The following is a 19,758-nucleotide window of genomic DNA, read 5'->3' on the forward strand; positions in this document are numbered from 1 at the left end:
GATACTCATTGGAACTTAGAAGAATGAGAGGCGACTTTATTGAAATGTGCAAGAATCGTAGGGGGCTTAACAGGGAAGTTGTCACCCTTGCAGAAGGGTCTGGGACTAGAGGGCATAATCTCAGTATAAGGGAGCACATATTTAAGATGCAGATAAAGAAGAACTTCTTCTCTTAGAGAGCTGTGAATCTGTGGAATTCTTCATCCCAGAACATTGTTAAGGTTGGGTCATTAAGTATACTCAAGGCTGAGTTTGGCAGATTTTTAAAGAGTAAGGGAATCAAGAGTTATTGAAAAAGGCAGGAAGATGGAGTTGAGGACATCAAACCAGCCATGATCTCATTGAATAGCAAAGCAGACTCAATGGGCTGAACGGCCTACCTCTCCTCTGACATCTTACGATCTGGAGTTAAATTCCGTGTGGGTTCTGCTGCATTTTTTTTCTATCAGGTTCTTGACCGCCAATAGTCTGACTGACAGGCTGGAGATCTACTCATAGAATCACACAATTGTTACAGTGCAGAAGGAAGTCATTTGACCCACTGTGACTGCATCAACCCTTCAAACAAGCATCATTTCCTAGTGTCAATCCCCTACTTTTCCCCCATACCTTTTCACACTATCTCTATCCAAAGCATCATCCAATGGCCTCTTGAATGCTGAGTGACAAAGCCTGAAAATGTACGGTTGCAGCTGAAGAAATCATGTAGATGTCATGAAATTCCATCTAATTGTAGTCAGTGGCATTCTGACTGAAGAGAGTTTGGGGAAACAGGATATATAATGTGGTGGGAAGGTCTGATTATGTTCAGACTAGTCCCATAGTAATCAGGATGGTCAGAATGGTGGTTAAGGGAACCAAAACTGCCCATGAATGGACAAAACAGATAGAACTTGAGAGTGGGTTTACTGTGTATCACATTGGGCCTAACGAAAATACTTATGTTTCTCTTAGCCCACAAAAAGTGCTGTAAAGATGCTTAGCTCATGGATTCTATTGTCCTTCTCTCACCTCCTTTCAGTTGCCCTGTTTCCCATAGCCTGGGAAGCTCAACCACCATTTGTAAAAAAAAATGAATTGGCTTGAAATGATGGCAACAGCCTTACTATAATATTGAAATGACCAAGGTACTTCTTGCAAACTAATTAGCTGCCTTCTCCTTGTTTCTCCTCTGTTAATATGGTTGGATTTGACATGTGTTTAATTCCTGTTCCAGAACCTCTGAGCTTTAATTTCTGATTAATGGACAGCCCACCATTTTTTCAGCGATGGAACTCTTCTCTATGAGACCAGGACCAAAAGTCTTGAGAATGTGCAGCAAGCTTATCAGCATTTACTTCCAAAATCCAGCATTTTCCATTATTTTTCTTTTTAAACCTATAATTCTCTTCTAATGAATCAATTAAGGAAGATGGTTTCTGAGGCTCATGCTCTACGCTTAGAACAAACATAGTGACAGGAAGTGGGGAAAGGTGAATCAACATAAATTGTATCGGAATTTTGCAGACTGAAAAAAACATGTTGCTGTTATGTACAAAATGTTATATTTATATCATTACATATATTGGCCTAGAAATTGAATAATCAATTCCTTCAAAATTTCATTGAAATTATACATAAGAAATATATACAACTCAAGGGCCAAACCATTGACTGGAAGATAGGTTTCTCTGCTCACATGTCTCTCAAAGATCTGATAATGATGCAATTTGTTTATTTGAGGTGTGTTTCTTGTTTAGTTGAAAAAGCTGCATTGGACAGATTTTATTCGTTGGCACAAATTCAAATATATTATTTTATTTAATTAGAAAGCATGAAGAAACAGTACTTTCATTGCCAGTGATTCCAATCAATTGGAGTAGGGGTAGCACTTCCTTACGATTTCTTTTAGTCTATGGCTTGAGACCAATGCCTCCAACATAAATACCAGGCTCTACAAACCATGAAATCCAGTAACTTACTTCCTAATTCCTTTTCATTCATTTTCACTTCTAGCTTGGCTTGTTATAGTTAGAGAAAGAAATTAGGTGAGGATTTGTCAGTTTTGGACTAACACCAGGAAGGTTTCATGGTAACATACAAGCTATCTGTAATTTATATAGCTAAAGAGCAGCCAATAGTATATAATGTACACAGCAGCATGTGTAATGTTTAATGCTGGTTATCACCTAGCAGTCTTTAGGAAATGATAATGTGTTATTAAGAGTGGTCATCATTTGAATCAGTAAATCTGTACTACACTGCAGATTATTCTGGAAAATTAACTGTCATACACATTTCTAACCCTGATTTATGAATCCTATTATCAATGTATAAATTTTTTATGGAAGTTTAGCTGGAAGCATTAAGTAGTCATAATGATGTAATATAATACTTTGCAGAATTCTATAAATGCCTCTCTTTTACAAGTCAGTAATGGGCAAATGCTGCATTTTGATGCACTTAAGTGGATGACTCAAATTTTTAGTTACCATCAGTGAATATATTCAGACATCTGCGCAGTCTCCAAATCAGATCCACATTAAGGAACTCAATAAGGGAGCTCTCCGTTGTGATTTTCTTTGAATAACAAGGTTGAAAATAAAGCTCAGAGGACTGAACCCAGCCCATTGAAATTTGCACAATATTTTAAACTCTGTGTTGTTTTGTGCCTTACAACTTACGCCATATTGCCCCTTGCAGCAGCAATGTGAAGGGGCAGCCAACCATCCTTACTTCCTTTGTTTGCATCAGCATTTTGTGAAAGAAGAAAAGCCACAATTTCTTCATGCTCATTCTTGCTGGTTTCATACAATGCCGAGGCATTATCACTGGCTTGTGTATTGATATTTGCACCTAAGGATTGTAATGGACAGCAAACTGTAACATACAGCTATTATCAGAAAGATAAGAGCAATTTTACTCAACTGGTAGAGTATACTGTCAAATAGTTAGCTAATCTCATATGCACTTTGAAAACATAAATGCTTAAAATGTTTAATTTAGTTTACAATTTTTATTTTGTTCTTCTGAAGTTCAGGACAATATTAAGCAAAGGCGTTTTCAAAATACTCACTTTCTAGAACTATAAACACTCACTCCTTTTAGAGTGGTTACTTCTTTAACAAGGTGATTCCGAGTTATAAGTAATAAATTAAAATTAAATTGCTGAAGTCTTTGGGACCATAATGCTGCTGTGAGGTTATATAATGTATATCATGGCATCCCAGGCCCATTCCACCTTGTACACCGAAATTAAATGCACAGTGACTGCAGCATAATTTTATTTGCATGCCAACGTGACAATAAAATTAGCACATTGCATCTGCATGGAAAACAATTCCATGAAAGTCAGTGTATTAAAAGAAAGGAAGCAACCATTGATGGCTGTTTGCAAAAGGGGAGCAGCACAAGCAGGGTGTGAAAATCCATCAAGTCAGTCGTCTCAAAGATTCACTCCAAAGCTGGGACATAAAAAGGCGGAGATCATTTCCTTTAAGCATCACTGACATTGCTGGTAAATAATTCCAATGAATCACAGGAGGGAGGCAAATTTCAGGTGCAGCCTTCAAAAGGGTTCGACCATGAGCAAGTGACCACATTGATGTTTTCAACTGAAGGAACAGATTCCAAAGGTGTAAGAAGAAGAACATAAAATGTCATGAGTTTGACCCGCAAACACTCAGACAGGGGGCAGCACAGGTGAGACATAACGCTGGATACCCACTGGAGGAAACCTTAGGGGATTGCAGTGTTAGGTGAGGAGATCTTACAGGGGCAAGTTCAATGACCAAGCTGTTATAAAACCTGTGTTAAACATGTGTAGCAGCCAGTCTGCATAGAGGCTCTCGGGTAGCTTTTAAAACCATTTCTACCGATGTTCTTCAGCAGCTGACTGAAGAGGACCAACTTTACATTTTGCTTTTCAGTAGTCTGGCTGCATAGTTTTGCAATACTTTTTAATTTGATTTTGTGCAGAGCTAGGACTGCCCTCAACACAGAGGACAACAGCACAACAACCAAGCTAGAATTTCACTGTTTCACCCATTCAAGCCCTCAGTGAGGAAACCAACAGGAAAAGAGACTGGGCGTAATCTAACCAGCCTAGGCAAGGTGGTTTTGATGGTGCAGTCAGAAAATGGTGACACGGTTGAAGAGTGTCTGCCTGCAGATTATCTTGCTGGTTGTGGAGTGGAAGCAGTAAGGTCAACCCGCTTAGCCAATTTGATTATATAACAGGCCAAGTGGATATGTCAGTGTCTTATATACTTTTGTGGTAGTCCCTCAGATCAAGGATGATGTGTGCTCTTAGCAAGAACGCGTGTTGTCTCATAAGATAAGTAGGCTGTTGACCTTACAGTTCTGGAGATACTAGCTTCTCTTACAGCCTATCACAAGCAGATCAGAAGAATTACAGATTGTTAATTCCAAGGCCATCAAGTCCTGAGGTGGGACTTGAACCCAGAACATCTGGTCCAAAGAATGTACACAAGATCTCTTATATGGGTAGGGTAGGGTTGTTGAACAGCTCTTCCTGGCAGGCAATTGGGCTTTCATCCTGTACCAAAGGCTGGCAGATGACTGGAATCTGCTTCCAATTCCCTGTCAGGCAGTGTATTCCCAATCATAACAAATCATTTCATAAGGACATTCTCATCATGCATTTGGTTCTTTTGCAAATGATCTTAAATCCATGCCCAATTGGTAACCAACACTTTATGCCACTGAAAAATGATTCTCCTAATATACTCTGTCAAAAACCCTCATAATTCACTACCTTTCACACAACAATTTAATGGGCAACTTCTTAGTAACTTCCCATCAAGACACAATCCTACTTACCATGCTTTGTGAGAAAACGCAAAGATTCCAGTTGTCCACTTTGTGCTGCAACAAATAATGGAGTGATTCCATAAATATTTGTTGCTTCAATCTTGGCACCAGCCATGAGCAGAGCTTCCATGATGTCTAGATCATTTCGTATCGCAGCCTCATGAAGAGCAGTCCACCCACGGTTGCAGCGGTGATTCACATCAGCATTATATTGTATCAGAAGTTTAACAGCTTCCACATTTTTATGTTCACAGGCTGTTAACAGAAATAACTTGAAATTTAAAGCAAATGTTTATGATGTTAGGATTATTTTATTTAGTGCTTCAGAATCAGATTCTGAGGTTGTGTAACAATTCTGCTAATCTACTCCAGTTGTACATGTTCTATAATTATACACTGCAAGATGAATTTAGGATAGGATACTGTGAGAAGGAAATACATTGTTTTGTTACACATATATTTCCAGAACAATACATATAACTATTCAGCTTTTAGCAACCTAACAGATGTGATTTTTGAAAAAAATCATTGGCTGGAACATTTTTTGATCCTCTCTAATTGCCCTTGATCTAACTAGGTAATTTGTTATTTGAGAGGGAAGTTAAGAGTCAATCATATTCCTGTGGATCTGGAGTCACATGTAGGCCAAATAGGTAAGAATGCTAGATTTTGTTCCCTAAAATGACATTAATTAATCAATGGCTATTCATGACAATCAACAACAGTTATACCACCATCATGAAACTAGATGTTCATTCCAGATTTTTATTGATTTCAAAGTTCACTATCTGCTGCAGTGGGACTAAACAAGGACTTCGTCTGTGACTCTGGGCTATTAGTCCAATGACATTATATTACAACACCACCTTCCCAAATTCATATGTAGGAATGTACTCAATTTTATGTACTCATCCGTTTTATGTTACCTTTGTAGAGCGCAGTTTCTTTTGCCTTACTCGAGATGTCGCATTCTGCTCCTGCTTCTAGTAAACATTTCATGCATTCCAAGTTCCCCCTGCATGTTGCTAAGAATAAAGGAGTTTCTTCTGCCAGTGTGCGACAGTCTACAGTTCCAGGATAAGCTATTAGAAAATAAAGAAACATGTCATCTCAAATCTCATAAACAGCTATATAATTTTCTTTTTGGTTCCCTGTGTGGTTGAATGTTGACTCCAATCATTTCAGATGTTACTTCTATTCCATATTTATTTCTTTCACTGTTATGCCATTTAACTTGTTATTCCCTTCTATTTTTACAATCATGTCTGACTCATTTCTCTGCCTTTACAATTACTTGTTCAGACCAATTGATCATTGATTGAGATGACAATTTTTTATCAAGTATAACTCTTTGTAGTTTCATTGTATGTTGCAAACTCTGTTTTGGTTGTCAACTTCATTCACTGCTAGCTTTCATTTTGTTACTACCTAGTGAAAATTGGGGAGGTAGCTCCCCTTGATTTCACTCCCTTCGTTTTTTTTTAAACCAAAGGTTTGAATTCATTTTAGCATGAGGCTTTACCTCCAACCAATTAAAATATAGTTAACTGGTTTAATGTAACCAATCAGAAGTCACTAGGTTGTCTTGGATCAAAGAAATAAAATATTTATTACCTGCTAAGGGTATACACTATAAAGGAAAATAATAGAAGTTAGAGTTCTTTGGTTGTCTGTGAGACATTAAGTTTAAACCTGAAGTTGAGGTTGGTTAGCTGATTTCTTGGCTGCAGTTAGCAGTAACAAATGTCACAATTGTTGTAACGTTCTTGATGTCCTGATCTCCTCTGTCATCAATTTCATGAGAACCAGGCAGTTTCTTTTTGAGAGAACGAAAAGTTGAAACAACAGCTTCCCTATCGGTAATCTCTGAAAGGTTCTGAGAATCTTCCTTGAAATATTGGTTCTAGTTTTTACATTCAAGAGGCTATTTTTGATGGGTCTTTGAGTGATATGGGGTCAATGTCCAGTGTAGTCGGTTCTGTTGTAACACGTGTTTCCTCAATGTGAATTGGCTTCAATGCCATTAAAGGATTTAGACTGCTTTTTGTAGAAGGCAAACTTTCCTCACCTGTATTGGCTATAACACGATTTCAGCTCCAATAGTTTAAATGGTGTGGTTATTACACAATTTTCTTATAATGCAGGATCACACGAGAATGGAAGTATTGCATTATATCCGATCGGTTGTACTTTGGATTTGTTGATGTTTTCCTGAGACTGTGGTAGGTTTGAATGGTTGGCTGGATTGGACGAGACCTCTATTTTCACTCATTCCCCCAACAAGAACAATTTTGGCAATTCTGTATTTTTAAGCGTTGTCTCAGTCAAATTTGCAGTTCAAACATTGACACTCTTAAAAATCCTACCTACAAAAAAAGGGTATAACCTCATGACAATTTGTATATATTGTTTTACCCTATCCTTATCCTGAATTTTTGTTTTGTAACAAAGGGCTTCCCCATCCTGATAGCTTCTAATGGGTGAAACATTAACCTTTTGAAACAAGAACTGCCCTTTCAGCCTGTCCTATCATTCAATTAAACTACAACTGCTCTATTTTACCTTCACAAAATACATTCTACTAAATAAATACCCATGCATTCCAACATTCATTATTATTATATGTTTTAAAGTTTTGATGGGAGTAAGGCAAGTTTTAATGGTGTGAAACAGCTACCTGTTTTGGAAGGTTTGAGTTATATAGTGAAGCTGGATAGGCTGGGATTTTTTCCCTGCAGTGTAAGAGATGGGTGACCTTATAGAAGTGTATTGAATCATGAGAGGCATAGATAAGGTAGATGAGAACAACTTTTTCCCATAGTAGGGGTGTCTCAAACTAGAGGGCATAGGTTTACAATGAGAGGGGAGAGATACAAAAGGATCCAGAAGGGCCATTTTTTCACACACAAGTGGTGAGTGTTGGGAACGTGCTGCCAGAGGAAGTGGTGCATGTAGGTACAGTTACAATGTTTAAAAGCTATTTTGATAAATCGGAATAAGAAATGTTTAGAGGGATATGGGCCTAACGCAGTCACGTAGGACTAGCTTAGTTTTGGATTATAGTCAGCATGAACTGGTTGGACTGAATGGTGTGTTTCTTCTGCTACTCTATGACTCTATTCCAGATTTCCAGAATGTGGGTCTTTCCATTTTCCATTTATAATGTTATTCCTTTATGTTTCCATGGTTTGTTTACATAAAAGGGGACAATTATTTTGCTCTTTTATAGTTCAGATAATTTTTGAAGTTAGAGTCAACATCTGCTCACATTTTGTTTGTCTGATAACAACATCTTGATGGGAATAGTTTCTGACATTCCTAGGGGACGTTGCAGGAGGGAGGTTATGCAGCATATTTTCCCTGCCAATATTGAGGGTCTGACAAACCCATCAGTTACAGATATTATTTATTTGTAGCCTTATTTAAATGCATTTTACAACCTACTTAGACAGCTAGGAATAATTATTAGTAACATCCTGGGAAGCATAATGTTAAATGTAAATGTATCATTCCATTGAAATAGCCCAGCTTACTTAGCAAACCAAACTTCACAATGTTCCTATCTATTTTTCCAGTATTCCATCATCTAATTTCTTTCTTACTCCAACAGACCTCGTCTCATCTTCAACATTGTCAAAGGTCCACCGAAAATACCATTATTACTTTAAAAACAAAATCATATATGCTATATAAAATACGCAAACAGTTACAACCAAAATCAGATCATTCCACAACCTAATAGTATCAGTCTGCCGCTCTTACATGAACCACTAAAATACCTCTTAGCTGCAACAAATTAGAGGACATTAAGTGTTTACATTTGACATTGATACCGAATATCTATAATCTTTGTCTCTTTCATTTTCTTTAACTCACTGTCTATACCAAATGTGATTACACTATTTTGTATTCAGGCCAGTGAGTTATTTTCTACTTTTAACAATCACTAACATTCTGCAGAAATATTTTTCCAAATGCACTGCAAGGAAACATTCTGTTCAAATACATTTGAGTGTTATAAACTAAATGCAAGTATTTTTTAACAGAGTCCAAATCCAAATGATTAGTGACTGCTATAATTCAGTTAACTACAGTCCATAAAAACCAGAGCCCACTGATTGGGACAACATTATATTTACACTCATTAACTTTTAATAAATATATCCACCATCTGTTCCCTTGTTCCTTTAGATCTTAGCCATCCTTTTAGATTATATTACATGATAAGATTCTCTTTTCATTCTTTTAAGTCAAATTATATACTTGTATTATATCAAATGGAACAAAATATACTAAATGACAATATATGTTCCATTTTTATACATTAAGACTCTCAAGTGGCCTTTTTTTTCAGAATGTCTAACAGTTTCTTAGAGTTTGCTCCTTTATTTGTAGAGCAATCAGATAGTTGACTGTTGCTATCCACCTATTTACCCGCACATCCACTAATATCATTTATTGTATCCATTGCTCCCAATGCGGTCTCCGCTACATTGGGGAGACTGGGCGCCTCCTAGCAGAGCGCTTTAGGGAACATCTCCGGGACACCCGCATCAATCAACCATATCGCCCTGTGGCCCAACATTTCAACTCCCCCTCCCACTCTGCTGAGGACATGGAGGTCCTGGGCCTCCTTCACCGCCGCTCCCTCACCACCAGATGCCTGGAGGAAGAACGCCTCATCTTTCGCCTCGGGACACTTCAACCCCAGGGCATCAATGTGGACTTCAACAGTTTTTTCATTTCCCCTTCCCCCACCTCACCCTAGTTCCAAACTTCCAGCTCAGCACTGTCCCCATGACTTGTCTGGACTTGTCCTACCTGCCTATCTCCTTTTCCACCTATCCACTCCACCCTCTCCTCCCTGACCTATCACCTGCATCCCCTCCCCGACTCACCTATTGTACTCTATGCTACTTTCTCCCCACCCTCCTCTAGCTTATCTCTCCACACTTCAGGCTCACTGTCTTTATTCCTGATGAAGGGCTTTTGCCTGAAACGTCGATTTCGCTGCTCCTTGGATGCTGCCTGAACTGCTGTGCTCTTCCAGCACCACTAATCTATAATTTTAATAAGACAGACCTTACTGAGAACTATCAAGCTTTACAGGCATAATTCAAGCAACACTTCGTTACCTTCCAAAATGACCCCACTGCATTTGGTGCTTCATGTGAAGGATGAAGGAGAATTTCCCTGTTGAGGTGCTCTCCTTGTAGAAATGTAGCTTTAATATCAATTTATCCACACCCACAAACATTTGTTGCTGATAAAGCCAAGAGAAAGTTTTTAAAATTGCTTTATCTTCTGTCAATGAATCTACTTTTCTGTCTTTGTCTCCCTGCTTTTCTTCGGTGTATTGTGCCACCAACCTTGCTTTAGACTGATAAATCCCATCAGGAAAACATTTTCTGTGCATATCCACCTATGTGACAGAGCTGGTTGTCCCCTTTCTCGTACCTCTGTGTATACACCTCAAATTCTGTCTAGCTTTAAAATTCTCTTTGTTTGACATTTTTACTAAATTGTCTTCTAGTTTGGCTGTGGCCACTAAAATTACCAATTACATGAATTTCTGCTCATAGATGAAGAAGTTGTGCCTTATTGATCTCCACTATGAGATTATCACACTCTCCACCTCTTATCCCTGCTTCCTTTATTGAAGTGTTTGAGAACGGATAGGTAAATTGCTTACCAATTTTAACACGAATCACATTTTGCCTTCTAAGTTTCTGTTCCTGACGTCAATAATAAGACCATAAGCGACAGGAACAGGAGTAGACCATTTGGACCCTTAAGCCTGCTCCACCATTCAATTGGATTGTAGTTTCTCTGACATTTCTCATGTCAGCCTTCCTGAGTTTTCCCCTACTGATCAAAAATCTATCTATCTCAGCCTTAAATATACAAAAGGACATGGCTTCCACAGCTCAAGGAGTTCCAAACACTCACAACTCTCTGATAGAAGAAATTCCATCTCATCTCAGTCTTACATTTGCACCCCTTTATTCTAAGACTATACCTTCTGGTGCTGGACTCTTCCATGAGGGAAAACATCCTCTCAGTATTTACACTGTCAAGCTTATATGTTTCAATGAGATCACTCATGCTTCTAAACTCCAGTGAATTGAATCCCAACCTGTTTACCCTTTGCTCACAGGAAAATCTCTCTATACCAATCCTATTGAATCTTCTTTGAATTGTTATCAATAAAATGATGTCTTTCTTTAAATTTAGATTAGATTAGATTACCTATAGTGTGGAAACAGGCCCTTCGGCCCAACAAGTCCACACCGACCCGCCGAAGCGCAACCCACCCATACATTTACCCCTTACCTAACACTACGGGCAATTTAGCATGGCCAATTCACCTGATCTGCACATCTTTGGACTGTGGGAGGAAACCGGAGCACCCGGAGGAAACCCACGCAGACACAGGGAGAACGTGCAAACTCCACACAGTCAGTCACCTGAGTCGGGAATTGAACCCGGGTCTCAGGCGCTGTGAGGCAGCAGTGCTAACCACTGTGCCACCATGCCGCCCACAAATAACAGGAACAAAACTGCTCACAGTAGTCTAGATGTGGTCTCACCAGAAATTTTTACAGCTTTGGTAAGAATTCTCTTCTCTTATAGCCCAACCCCCTTGAAATAAGCACCAACATTCCATTAGCCTGCCTGATCACCTTTGTCTCTTTATGTTGTAGCTTTTTGTAGATTTCGTCTATTTAAATAATATTTTGTTCTTTTGTGCTCCCTTCCAAAATGAAGAACTGCACCTTTTCCCAAATTACACTACATTTGCCAACTTTTTGCCCACTTTCTTAACCTATCAACATCTCATTGTAAACTGTTTGTCTCCCTCTCATATCTGTTTTTGTGTTGTCTGCAAGTTTAACTACAATACATTTACTGCATTCTTTGGAGTCATTAATATATACTGTAAACAGTTGCAGTCCCAGAACAGAACCTCACTGTTCACATGTCACCAACCTGAGAAAGAATCCATGTTCCCCATTCACTGTTCCCAGCCCACCAGTTCATTATCTTTGCCAATATACTATATCCAACACCATGGACTCCTATCTTACTACTTAGTCTTTTGTGAGAAACCTTGTTGAACATCTTCTGGAAGTCCAATTACAACACATTAGTGGTTCCCTTCACCCACTCTGGTTGAGATGCCCTCAAAACAACTCTAAGAAATTAATCAGACACAATATTCCTTTCATGAAGCTCACATGTCTCTGCTTGATTAGATTAGAATTTTCCAAACATTCTGCTATTGCCAATAATCGATTCAAATATTTTTACAATAATAAATGTTATGCTAATCAGCCTATGTTAGCTACTGTTGATAGGTCTGACTCATGAAAAGGTTTGATCAACTATTAATTTTATTCAACTAATATGTCTACAGCAAAGAAAAGGGCCCTTCGGCCTATCAAGTCTATGCCAATCAAAAACCATCTAACTGATCTAATCCTATTTTCCAACACTTGGCACTTTGTATGCCTTGGTGTTGCAGCTTGAAATACTTTGTAATTATTACAAGGGTTTCCACCTCTACTGCTATTACAGGCAGTGAGTTCCAGATTCTCGCCACCCTTTGGGTGAAAAATATTTTCCTCAGATCCCCTCCAAAACTTCTGTGCCCTACCTTAAATCTATGCCCCAGACATTGATCCACCCACAAGGTGGGCGGGGAGAATGTTCCTTCCTGTCTAGCTTATCTCCTCCTCTCATACTTAACAATCATGTCACTGTTTGGTCTCCTCATGGGAAAACAACCCCAGCCTAATCAATCTCTCCTCATAACTAAAACTCTCCTACCCAGGTAAATCTTTTCTGCAGCCTCTCCAGTGCAATCACGTTCTTCCCAAAATGTGGATATATGTACAATACCAGGCTATATATTTTCCAAATCTTGAGAAAACGAAGTACCCTGGAAAGTGCACCTATACGTCAGCGCTGTTCGCCAGTTCCTTTACAGTCCGTGTCATTTCCCTCAAACTCGATAAGAAGTCCCGCCAGTCCTTCAGTTCACCATGGAACCTTACAGGCAGGGTCCCACAACATGCAGTTTAATCTCTTATCATGTACAGTATGTAGGTTCCCGCGGCTCTCCCCTCACTCACTGACCTTGAAGCAACAGTTTCGCACAGCCGGGTTTGTTATAGTAAATTGCTTCGTGCAGAGGGAGCCAGCCCTCCGAGTTTGGCACAGAAAGCACTTTCCCAGCTCGGATCATATTTGACAAGGTTTCTTCATCACCATTTTTTATCGCAACAACGGCAGGATCCACCTCCCTAGATGAAGAGCAGAAAGGATGTAATGTCCGCTGCAACAGTGCAGCCTTTAAAATTGTACGTCCACAGTTGAAACTAAAAAAAATACATGTCAGTTTGGAGAGATCTAATCAACCTTGAAATATTGACCCCTGAAAAACGCCTCCACGTTGAGATAAGTAACGCGCGACCTTGGAATATTTCGCTGGAACATCCCGATGTAGTCCCTCAATGCAACAACAGGTACGTCTAAAGATACTTGCCGAATGGTCCAGCCCAGCTCCACCGCCATCCCCCCCTCCCCTCCAGCTTGAATATCATTCAGGGTCAGGTCATCGCTGGGCGTCACAGCAAGTGCAGTGAGAGCGGAGGCACTGCCCAGAAACAAATAAGCAAATGCAAAACATTGACTGAGGAAAACAGGCATCCACACTCCCACACCGGGGGCACAAGCTTTAACTCCAAGAGTTGGTTTAACCGCCAGTTATCTCTCTCTTTCTATTTACATTTGATTCGTGGCCTGAGGCTGTAGGGTCCTTCACTTTAACATGATCCTGTACAATCCTTTCCTGCTCTTTATTGTATGGATGGGAACGTTTGGATAAAGATTAATTTTGAAAGCTGGGCTGCAATCAAATGACCAAATCTCGTTGCAAATAAATTGTCATATTACAAAAAAAACCTGTTAACTGATACGTTTTCATCAAACGGAATAATTTACGATAAATTATCCTCTCATCGCTGAAATTCTCAACGCTATTTTTACCTGGGGAATTTTCAGTTCATTTAGGATGAACCTATCTACCCCACCCCCGCCCGGTCCCACCGACCGACCCCTTCAATAATCAATCCCGGGTCTGGATCTGAAGATGTACTTACACCACCGGCTTGGAGGGTCGAATCAGCCTCCCATCGAATCTCCTTGATCTCGGAGGGTTGGCGGTCGGAGCAGAAGTAGTCACGGGCGACCTAAGAGAACGGCGAGGATGAAATAGTGAAAAATATTCCGCGTAAGAGAAGCCCCTCATTTTTCTCCCCTGCAGCTCTTCCAACTCAAAATGTGAGGCGCTGGCACCGATCGGCTCCCGCACGTGTTTATTTTTGGCTTCGGAGACGCCGAGGGACTATTTGACCATATAAGACAATAGAGAGCAACAGGCTCTGAGGAGGGATTGTGGAGGGGACTGCTCAGAGACACACAATCTTTGCTGGACTCGGAAAACGTCAATTTCAACCTTACGGTACCAGTTGTATGTTTATTGTCATCCAGGATGACCTACTGTTTAAATAAAACAACGGCGAGACCAGACAAAACAAATCCTGGCAACTGTTGGAAGCGAATCGATCACAAAGGCTGACAAGACAGGGGTAAGACTGAGGACAACACTGACAGACCGCAGGAAATGGATGGAGGACAACACATCTTGCATTCCCAGAGGAGGAGTTAACAGGTTGAATGACCTCTCAGTAAAGGAATCAGGAGGTTGGTCGATGGCGCACAGGATTAGGTCGGATGAAGCAAGAGATTAGGAGAACCTGAAACACCCGGGAGCGGACCCTTCGGCCCCTCGAGCCTGTTCTGCCAGTGAATAAAACAAGGGCTGATGTGGTTGTTGTCTCAACTCCACCCTTCGTGTGTGCCTCTTTCCTCCCCCACCTCCTTATAACTCTTGATTCCATTGTCTATCAAAGGTCTAACACAGCTTTGATTAAATGTAATGTCCAAGCCTCGAATAGCCAGAGGACATCTCCTGCACACGCACTGAACTGGATTTAATCACTGGCCTGAAATGTCGTCAGGCGAAAAAGCTGCCCATGGGGATATCCTGCTCAATGCTCTCAATATCCTCTCCCCGACTGGCCACATCTATGTTTTGTAACTCCTCAGCCCACCCTCACCCTTAACCAGTTTCCCGTCAATAACATTCTCCAATGTCTTCCAATGATGTTAAATGGTAATCTATTTCGTCTGGAAATCTTGCCTGGTTTTCACACCAATCGCAATGAGTAGATGAACGATGCGTTAGACCCGATCAGCAGCAAGGCTAGTGAGATTGACCAGCAGATTATAGAGTTAACAGGTTCGGCCAAGGTTTTACTGCACACACACACGTTCGAATACAAGAAAGAGACCACTGCTTGCCAGCATGGAGCAATCGTGCCTACTTCAACATTGCCCCAGGGATATCCAGGCATGTTCCTGCAAACATGACCCTTGGGACTTAAGGCTGAGCCAGGCGAGTGTTGGATAAACTGGTCTCTTGAGCCTTTCAGTCGGAGGGCTGTTGTCTGCTTGTATTTGTGTGTGGATGTTGCTGTCAGACCGAGTCACAGCGCTCTGTACCTGGACACCCACCTGGTCTTGGCACAAGCTTGAGGGGCCGCGGTCTGAACCCCACGCCCATTCACCTGGGCCTGAGCTCGATTCCTGGGGTGTGCCTGGCCCCTCGGACCTGGAGGCTGCACCGAGTCGGATTGCGTCTCAAGGCTTTGCTCGACCGCCATCTGGATTAGTTCCTCCTCACTCAGGCTGCTGTACAGACTGTACTCCTCTTGGCCAAATGTGCGGCTGGAAGTGACTCCCGTCGCCATCCTCCCGCCGCGTCTGAGGGCTGTGCAAGGAGACATACAAAACAAACTTTTCAAAAGCTCGCCAAGTTTTCTTGTCGCATTCCTTGCCATTTATGTGCAGTTCTGCGCAAAAAAAATCTGGGAGGTCCCAGAGAAATCAACGTGATGTGGTGTGCATGAGAATATTATGGTTTGCTGAAAACGGCGTGTTTATTTGACTTACTGAGCTGCCCACTCTGAGCTTTCTTACATCTGTTTGATGTGTCCAGTTAGAGATTGCTATTGTATGTTAGACTCCTATTGTGCTGGAGCTGCAGTATAGTGGCTGCTTCACATCGGTTGTGTGTTTACTAGATGGGACTCCAAAAGCCACTGATTGGTGCTGCTTTAAGGAACGCACACACGCACAGACACACACCCTCTCCCCCTCCTCTCTAACTATATTTGCTCAGTTTAAACAACTGTAACAAATTCATTGTAGCCAGTTTTTGTTTAAAATTTGGATCATGGGATGTGAACATTGCTGACAAGAACAACACTTTGCCCCCCACCCCCCATGCCATGGGAGAAGGTGTTGGTGTGCCCTCTGCATGAACTACTGCAGTCCATATAGGGCAGTTACATCCACAGTGTGGTGAGGGAGGGAGTTACAGGAATTTGATTCCAAAGGAACAATAATATACTTGCAAATTTAGGGAGTTGGTTTAACTTAGTTTGCAAGATAGCAAGTCTCTGATGCAGTGGGATACTAACAGTATGGGTTAAGCTTCCACAACAGTCAAGATTACTATGAAGGACTCACATTCTCAACCTCTCCCATTGCCAGAGACTTGGTAGTCCTGAAGTTAAACCACCACCAAGTATCTCTCTCTCTCTCTCTCTGCTCCATGATCTGGTAAGACTATAGTGATGTTACATTTGCAAGTTAGGACAATATGTGGCTTAGAGTTGATGCTGCTCCTATGCATCTGCTGTCTTTATTTTAGTTGTAGCATTGCAGGTAGAGTATGTACTTTTGAAGGAGTTCATCCTCTCCATTGCCAGATTCTTCGCCCAATCATTGAGAAAGCCCAGCATCAGACCCTGAGCCCACTCCACCACAACTTAACATATGTATTAAGTATCTAAACACAGTTGTCACCATTTTATCCATCATCCACCTTGTGTAACTGACTGGTAAGGAAATTAATTTGCACAATAGAGACAGTTATGTTTTCTGTATATTCAGTGCCAATTTAAAAGAGACAAGCAAATCCCAAATTTACTGGACGGAACAAGATATGGATCTTCATACATAAACTTGACATAACCAATTTACTTTGAAATTGGATTAACTTCAAATTCTCTCTATGCTATATTCATGAAAATATATCACTTGGAGTGCAAAGGCAGTTTTATTGAAAAAAAGCACTGAATACGACTTACATTCTTGCTCTCCAGAACTCTGAGAGCACATGCTTGCTTTTTACTAGTCTCCGGTACACAGCTATAATAGCATATATTGGGTATCAAGGCCAATTCTGTTGGCTTTGCTTTGCCTTCTCATTCTTAGTTATTCAGTCACGACCGAAGAATCTCCTGCGACATTATGTATCTTCATTCCTTGCATTGTTACCTCTGGCATCCACCAAGGATCAATCCTTGGCATCTTTCTATTTCTTATCTTAGCAGCAACATCATTTGAAGCAAAAAAAATTACACATGTATTAAGATGATACCAAGCCTATCTCAGTGTCATCTCTCAGGACACTTTATTGTGCCAATGTTATTAGACTGCTTCTGGATTAATGGTGCTGGAAGAGCACAGCAGTTCAGGCAGCATCCAAGAAGCAGCGAAATCGATGTTTCGGGCAAAAGCCCTTCATCAGGAATAAAGGCAGAGAGGCTGAAGTGTGGAGAGATAAGCTAGAGGAGGGTGGGGGTGGGGAGAAAGTAGCATAGAGTACAATAGGTGAGTGGGGAGGGGATGAAGGTGATAGGTCAGGGAGGAGAGGGTGGAGTGGATAGGTGGAAAAGGAGATAGGCAGGTAGGACAAGTCCGGACAAGTCATGGGGACAGTGCTGAGCTGGAAGTTTGGAACTAGAGTGGGGGGGGGGAAGGGGAAATGAGGAAATTGTTAAGTCCACATTGATGCCCTTGGGGTTGAACCCACCCTCCCATCCTGGCGCCTTCCCCTGCCACCGCAAGAACTGTAAAACCTGCGCCCACACCTCCTCCCTCACCTCTATCCAAGGCCCTAAAGGAGCCTTCCACATCCATCAAAGTTTTACCTGCACATCCACTAATATCATTTATTGTATCCATTGCTCCCGATGCGGTCTCCTCTACATTGGGGAGACTGGGCACCTCCTAGCAGAGCGTTTTAGGGAACATCTCCGGGACACCCGCACCAATCAACCACACCGCCCCCTGGCCCAACATTTTCAACTCCCCCTCCCCCTCTGCCGAGGACTTGGAGGTCCTGGGCCTCCTTCGCCACCGCTCCCTCACCACCAGACGCCTGGAGGAAGAACGCCTCATCTTCCACCTCGGAATACTTCAATCCCAGGGCATCAATGTGGAATTCAACAGTTTCCTCATTTCCCCTTCCCCCCCTCACCCTAGTTCCAAACTTCCAGCTCAGCACTGTCCCCATGTCTTGTCCGGACTTGTCCTACCTGCCTATCTCCTTTTCCACCTATCCACTCCACCCTCTCCTCCCTGACCTATCACCTTCATCCCCTCCCCCACTCACCCATTGTACTCTATGCTACTTTCTCCCCACCCCCACCCTCCTCTAGCTTATCTCTCCACACTTCAGGCTCTCTGCCTTTATTCCTGATGAAGGGCTTTTGCCCGAAACGTAGATTTCACTGCTCTTTGGATGCTGCCTGAACTGCTGTGCTCTCCCAGCACCACTGATCCAGAATCTGGTTTCCAGCATCTGCAGTCATTGTTTTTACCTTATTAGACTGCTTGACCATCTTCTAGTTCTGTATAAGCTACAGTTTCTGCCAATTGCAGAAGCAATTATGTTCATCCCCTGTAACAAACTCCATTTACTCCCTGCAGGTTCTAACTTCTGCCTTGCTCCCTGTCTCCACCAGAATCAGTAAAATTCTGTTATGTACAGCCTAACCGATGCTAAGATCCGCTTACTCATCACCCCTGTGCTTACTGACCTAAATTGACTCTTGGTCTACCAAGAATTTAATTTTAAAATACTGATTTCAATGTTCCCCAATGTTAATGCTCACAATCCCTTCTATCTTTATACCCTCCTCCATGCAAACCTCAGACACACTCCATTTCTCCAGCTCAAGCCTTCTGTGGATCATCCATTGCCTTTTAGTTATCATCGACAGCTCTAATTTCAAACTCTAGCTTTAAACACTAGCTAATTTAAGTCTAGCTTTCAACTCTAGACTCACACCGTAAACCTCCTTGTCTCTAAACCTTTAAGATCCTCCTTAAAATCATTCCATTCATACAAGTTTTGAAGCACCCATCCTAATATATCCTTTTTTGATTTTTTTCTTTGATTACAATTATGTAATCAATTCATAATCACAATCATAATCAATCATGATCACAATTAAATGCACAATTTAAATGTGAATTGTTATTGTCAGCCATAACATCTCTTATTTTATCAGAATCCAGAAGCATAAGAGCACAGCGGGTATTGGAAACTACTTCACATCATTTTCCTGTGAGGAGATTGTCTATGTGAATCTGCCTATTACACCATTCATTTGGAAAGTAGACAGAATGCAGACAATTTAAGTTTAGCTATAATTATTTTAGTGTACACTGAAAGAGATTTGTACTGTCCTGCTCCTCGGATGCTGCCTGACCTGCTGTGTTTTTCCAGCACCACAGCCTCGACCCAGAATGCAGACAATGTTTTATAAGAAAAAGTTTTCGATACACCAGGAAATTGAAAATTGAATAAAACAAAATAAGGAACTTGATCATAATGTTAAAAACAGTTTATATATTTAATTGTTTGACAATGAGTGCTTAAGGGCTAATTTATCACTGCACCAATGTCCAAAGATACAAGCTAATAATGCAAAACACGTTGTTACTAGGAGACATGGGCAATGA

At 41.1% G+C, this 19,758-nt stretch overlaps 1 protein-coding gene across 1 annotated transcript in view; it reads right to left on the reverse strand.

The window, feature by feature from the left end:
- asb2a.1 (ankyrin repeat and SOCS box containing 2a, tandem duplicate 1) overlaps window positions 1-19,758 on the reverse strand; it is a 44,468-nt gene that overhangs the window by 16,612 nt on the left and 8,098 nt on the right. The window contains exons 2-7 of the mRNA XM_060828555.1: window positions 15,454-15,709; window positions 13,977-14,066; window positions 12,952-13,118; window positions 5,739-5,894; window positions 4,822-5,067; window positions 2,664-2,835 (exon numbers count right to left, since the gene is read on the reverse strand). Coding sequence (XP_060684538.1) covers window positions 2,664-2,835; window positions 4,822-5,067; window positions 5,739-5,894; window positions 12,952-13,118; window positions 13,977-14,066; window positions 15,454-15,689 — 1,067 coding nt within the window. The 5' untranslated portion in view covers window positions 15,690-15,709. The remainder of the gene's footprint in view (window positions 1-2,663; window positions 2,836-4,821; window positions 5,068-5,738; window positions 5,895-12,951; window positions 13,119-13,976; window positions 14,067-15,453; window positions 15,710-19,758) is intronic.

Source organism: Hemiscyllium ocellatum, chromosome 8, assembly GCF_020745735.1.
Source record: "Hemiscyllium ocellatum isolate sHemOce1 chromosome 8, sHemOce1.pat.X.cur, whole genome shotgun sequence".
In the NCBI taxonomy this organism is placed as follows: Eukaryota; Metazoa; Chordata; class Chondrichthyes; order Orectolobiformes; family Hemiscylliidae; genus Hemiscyllium; species Hemiscyllium ocellatum.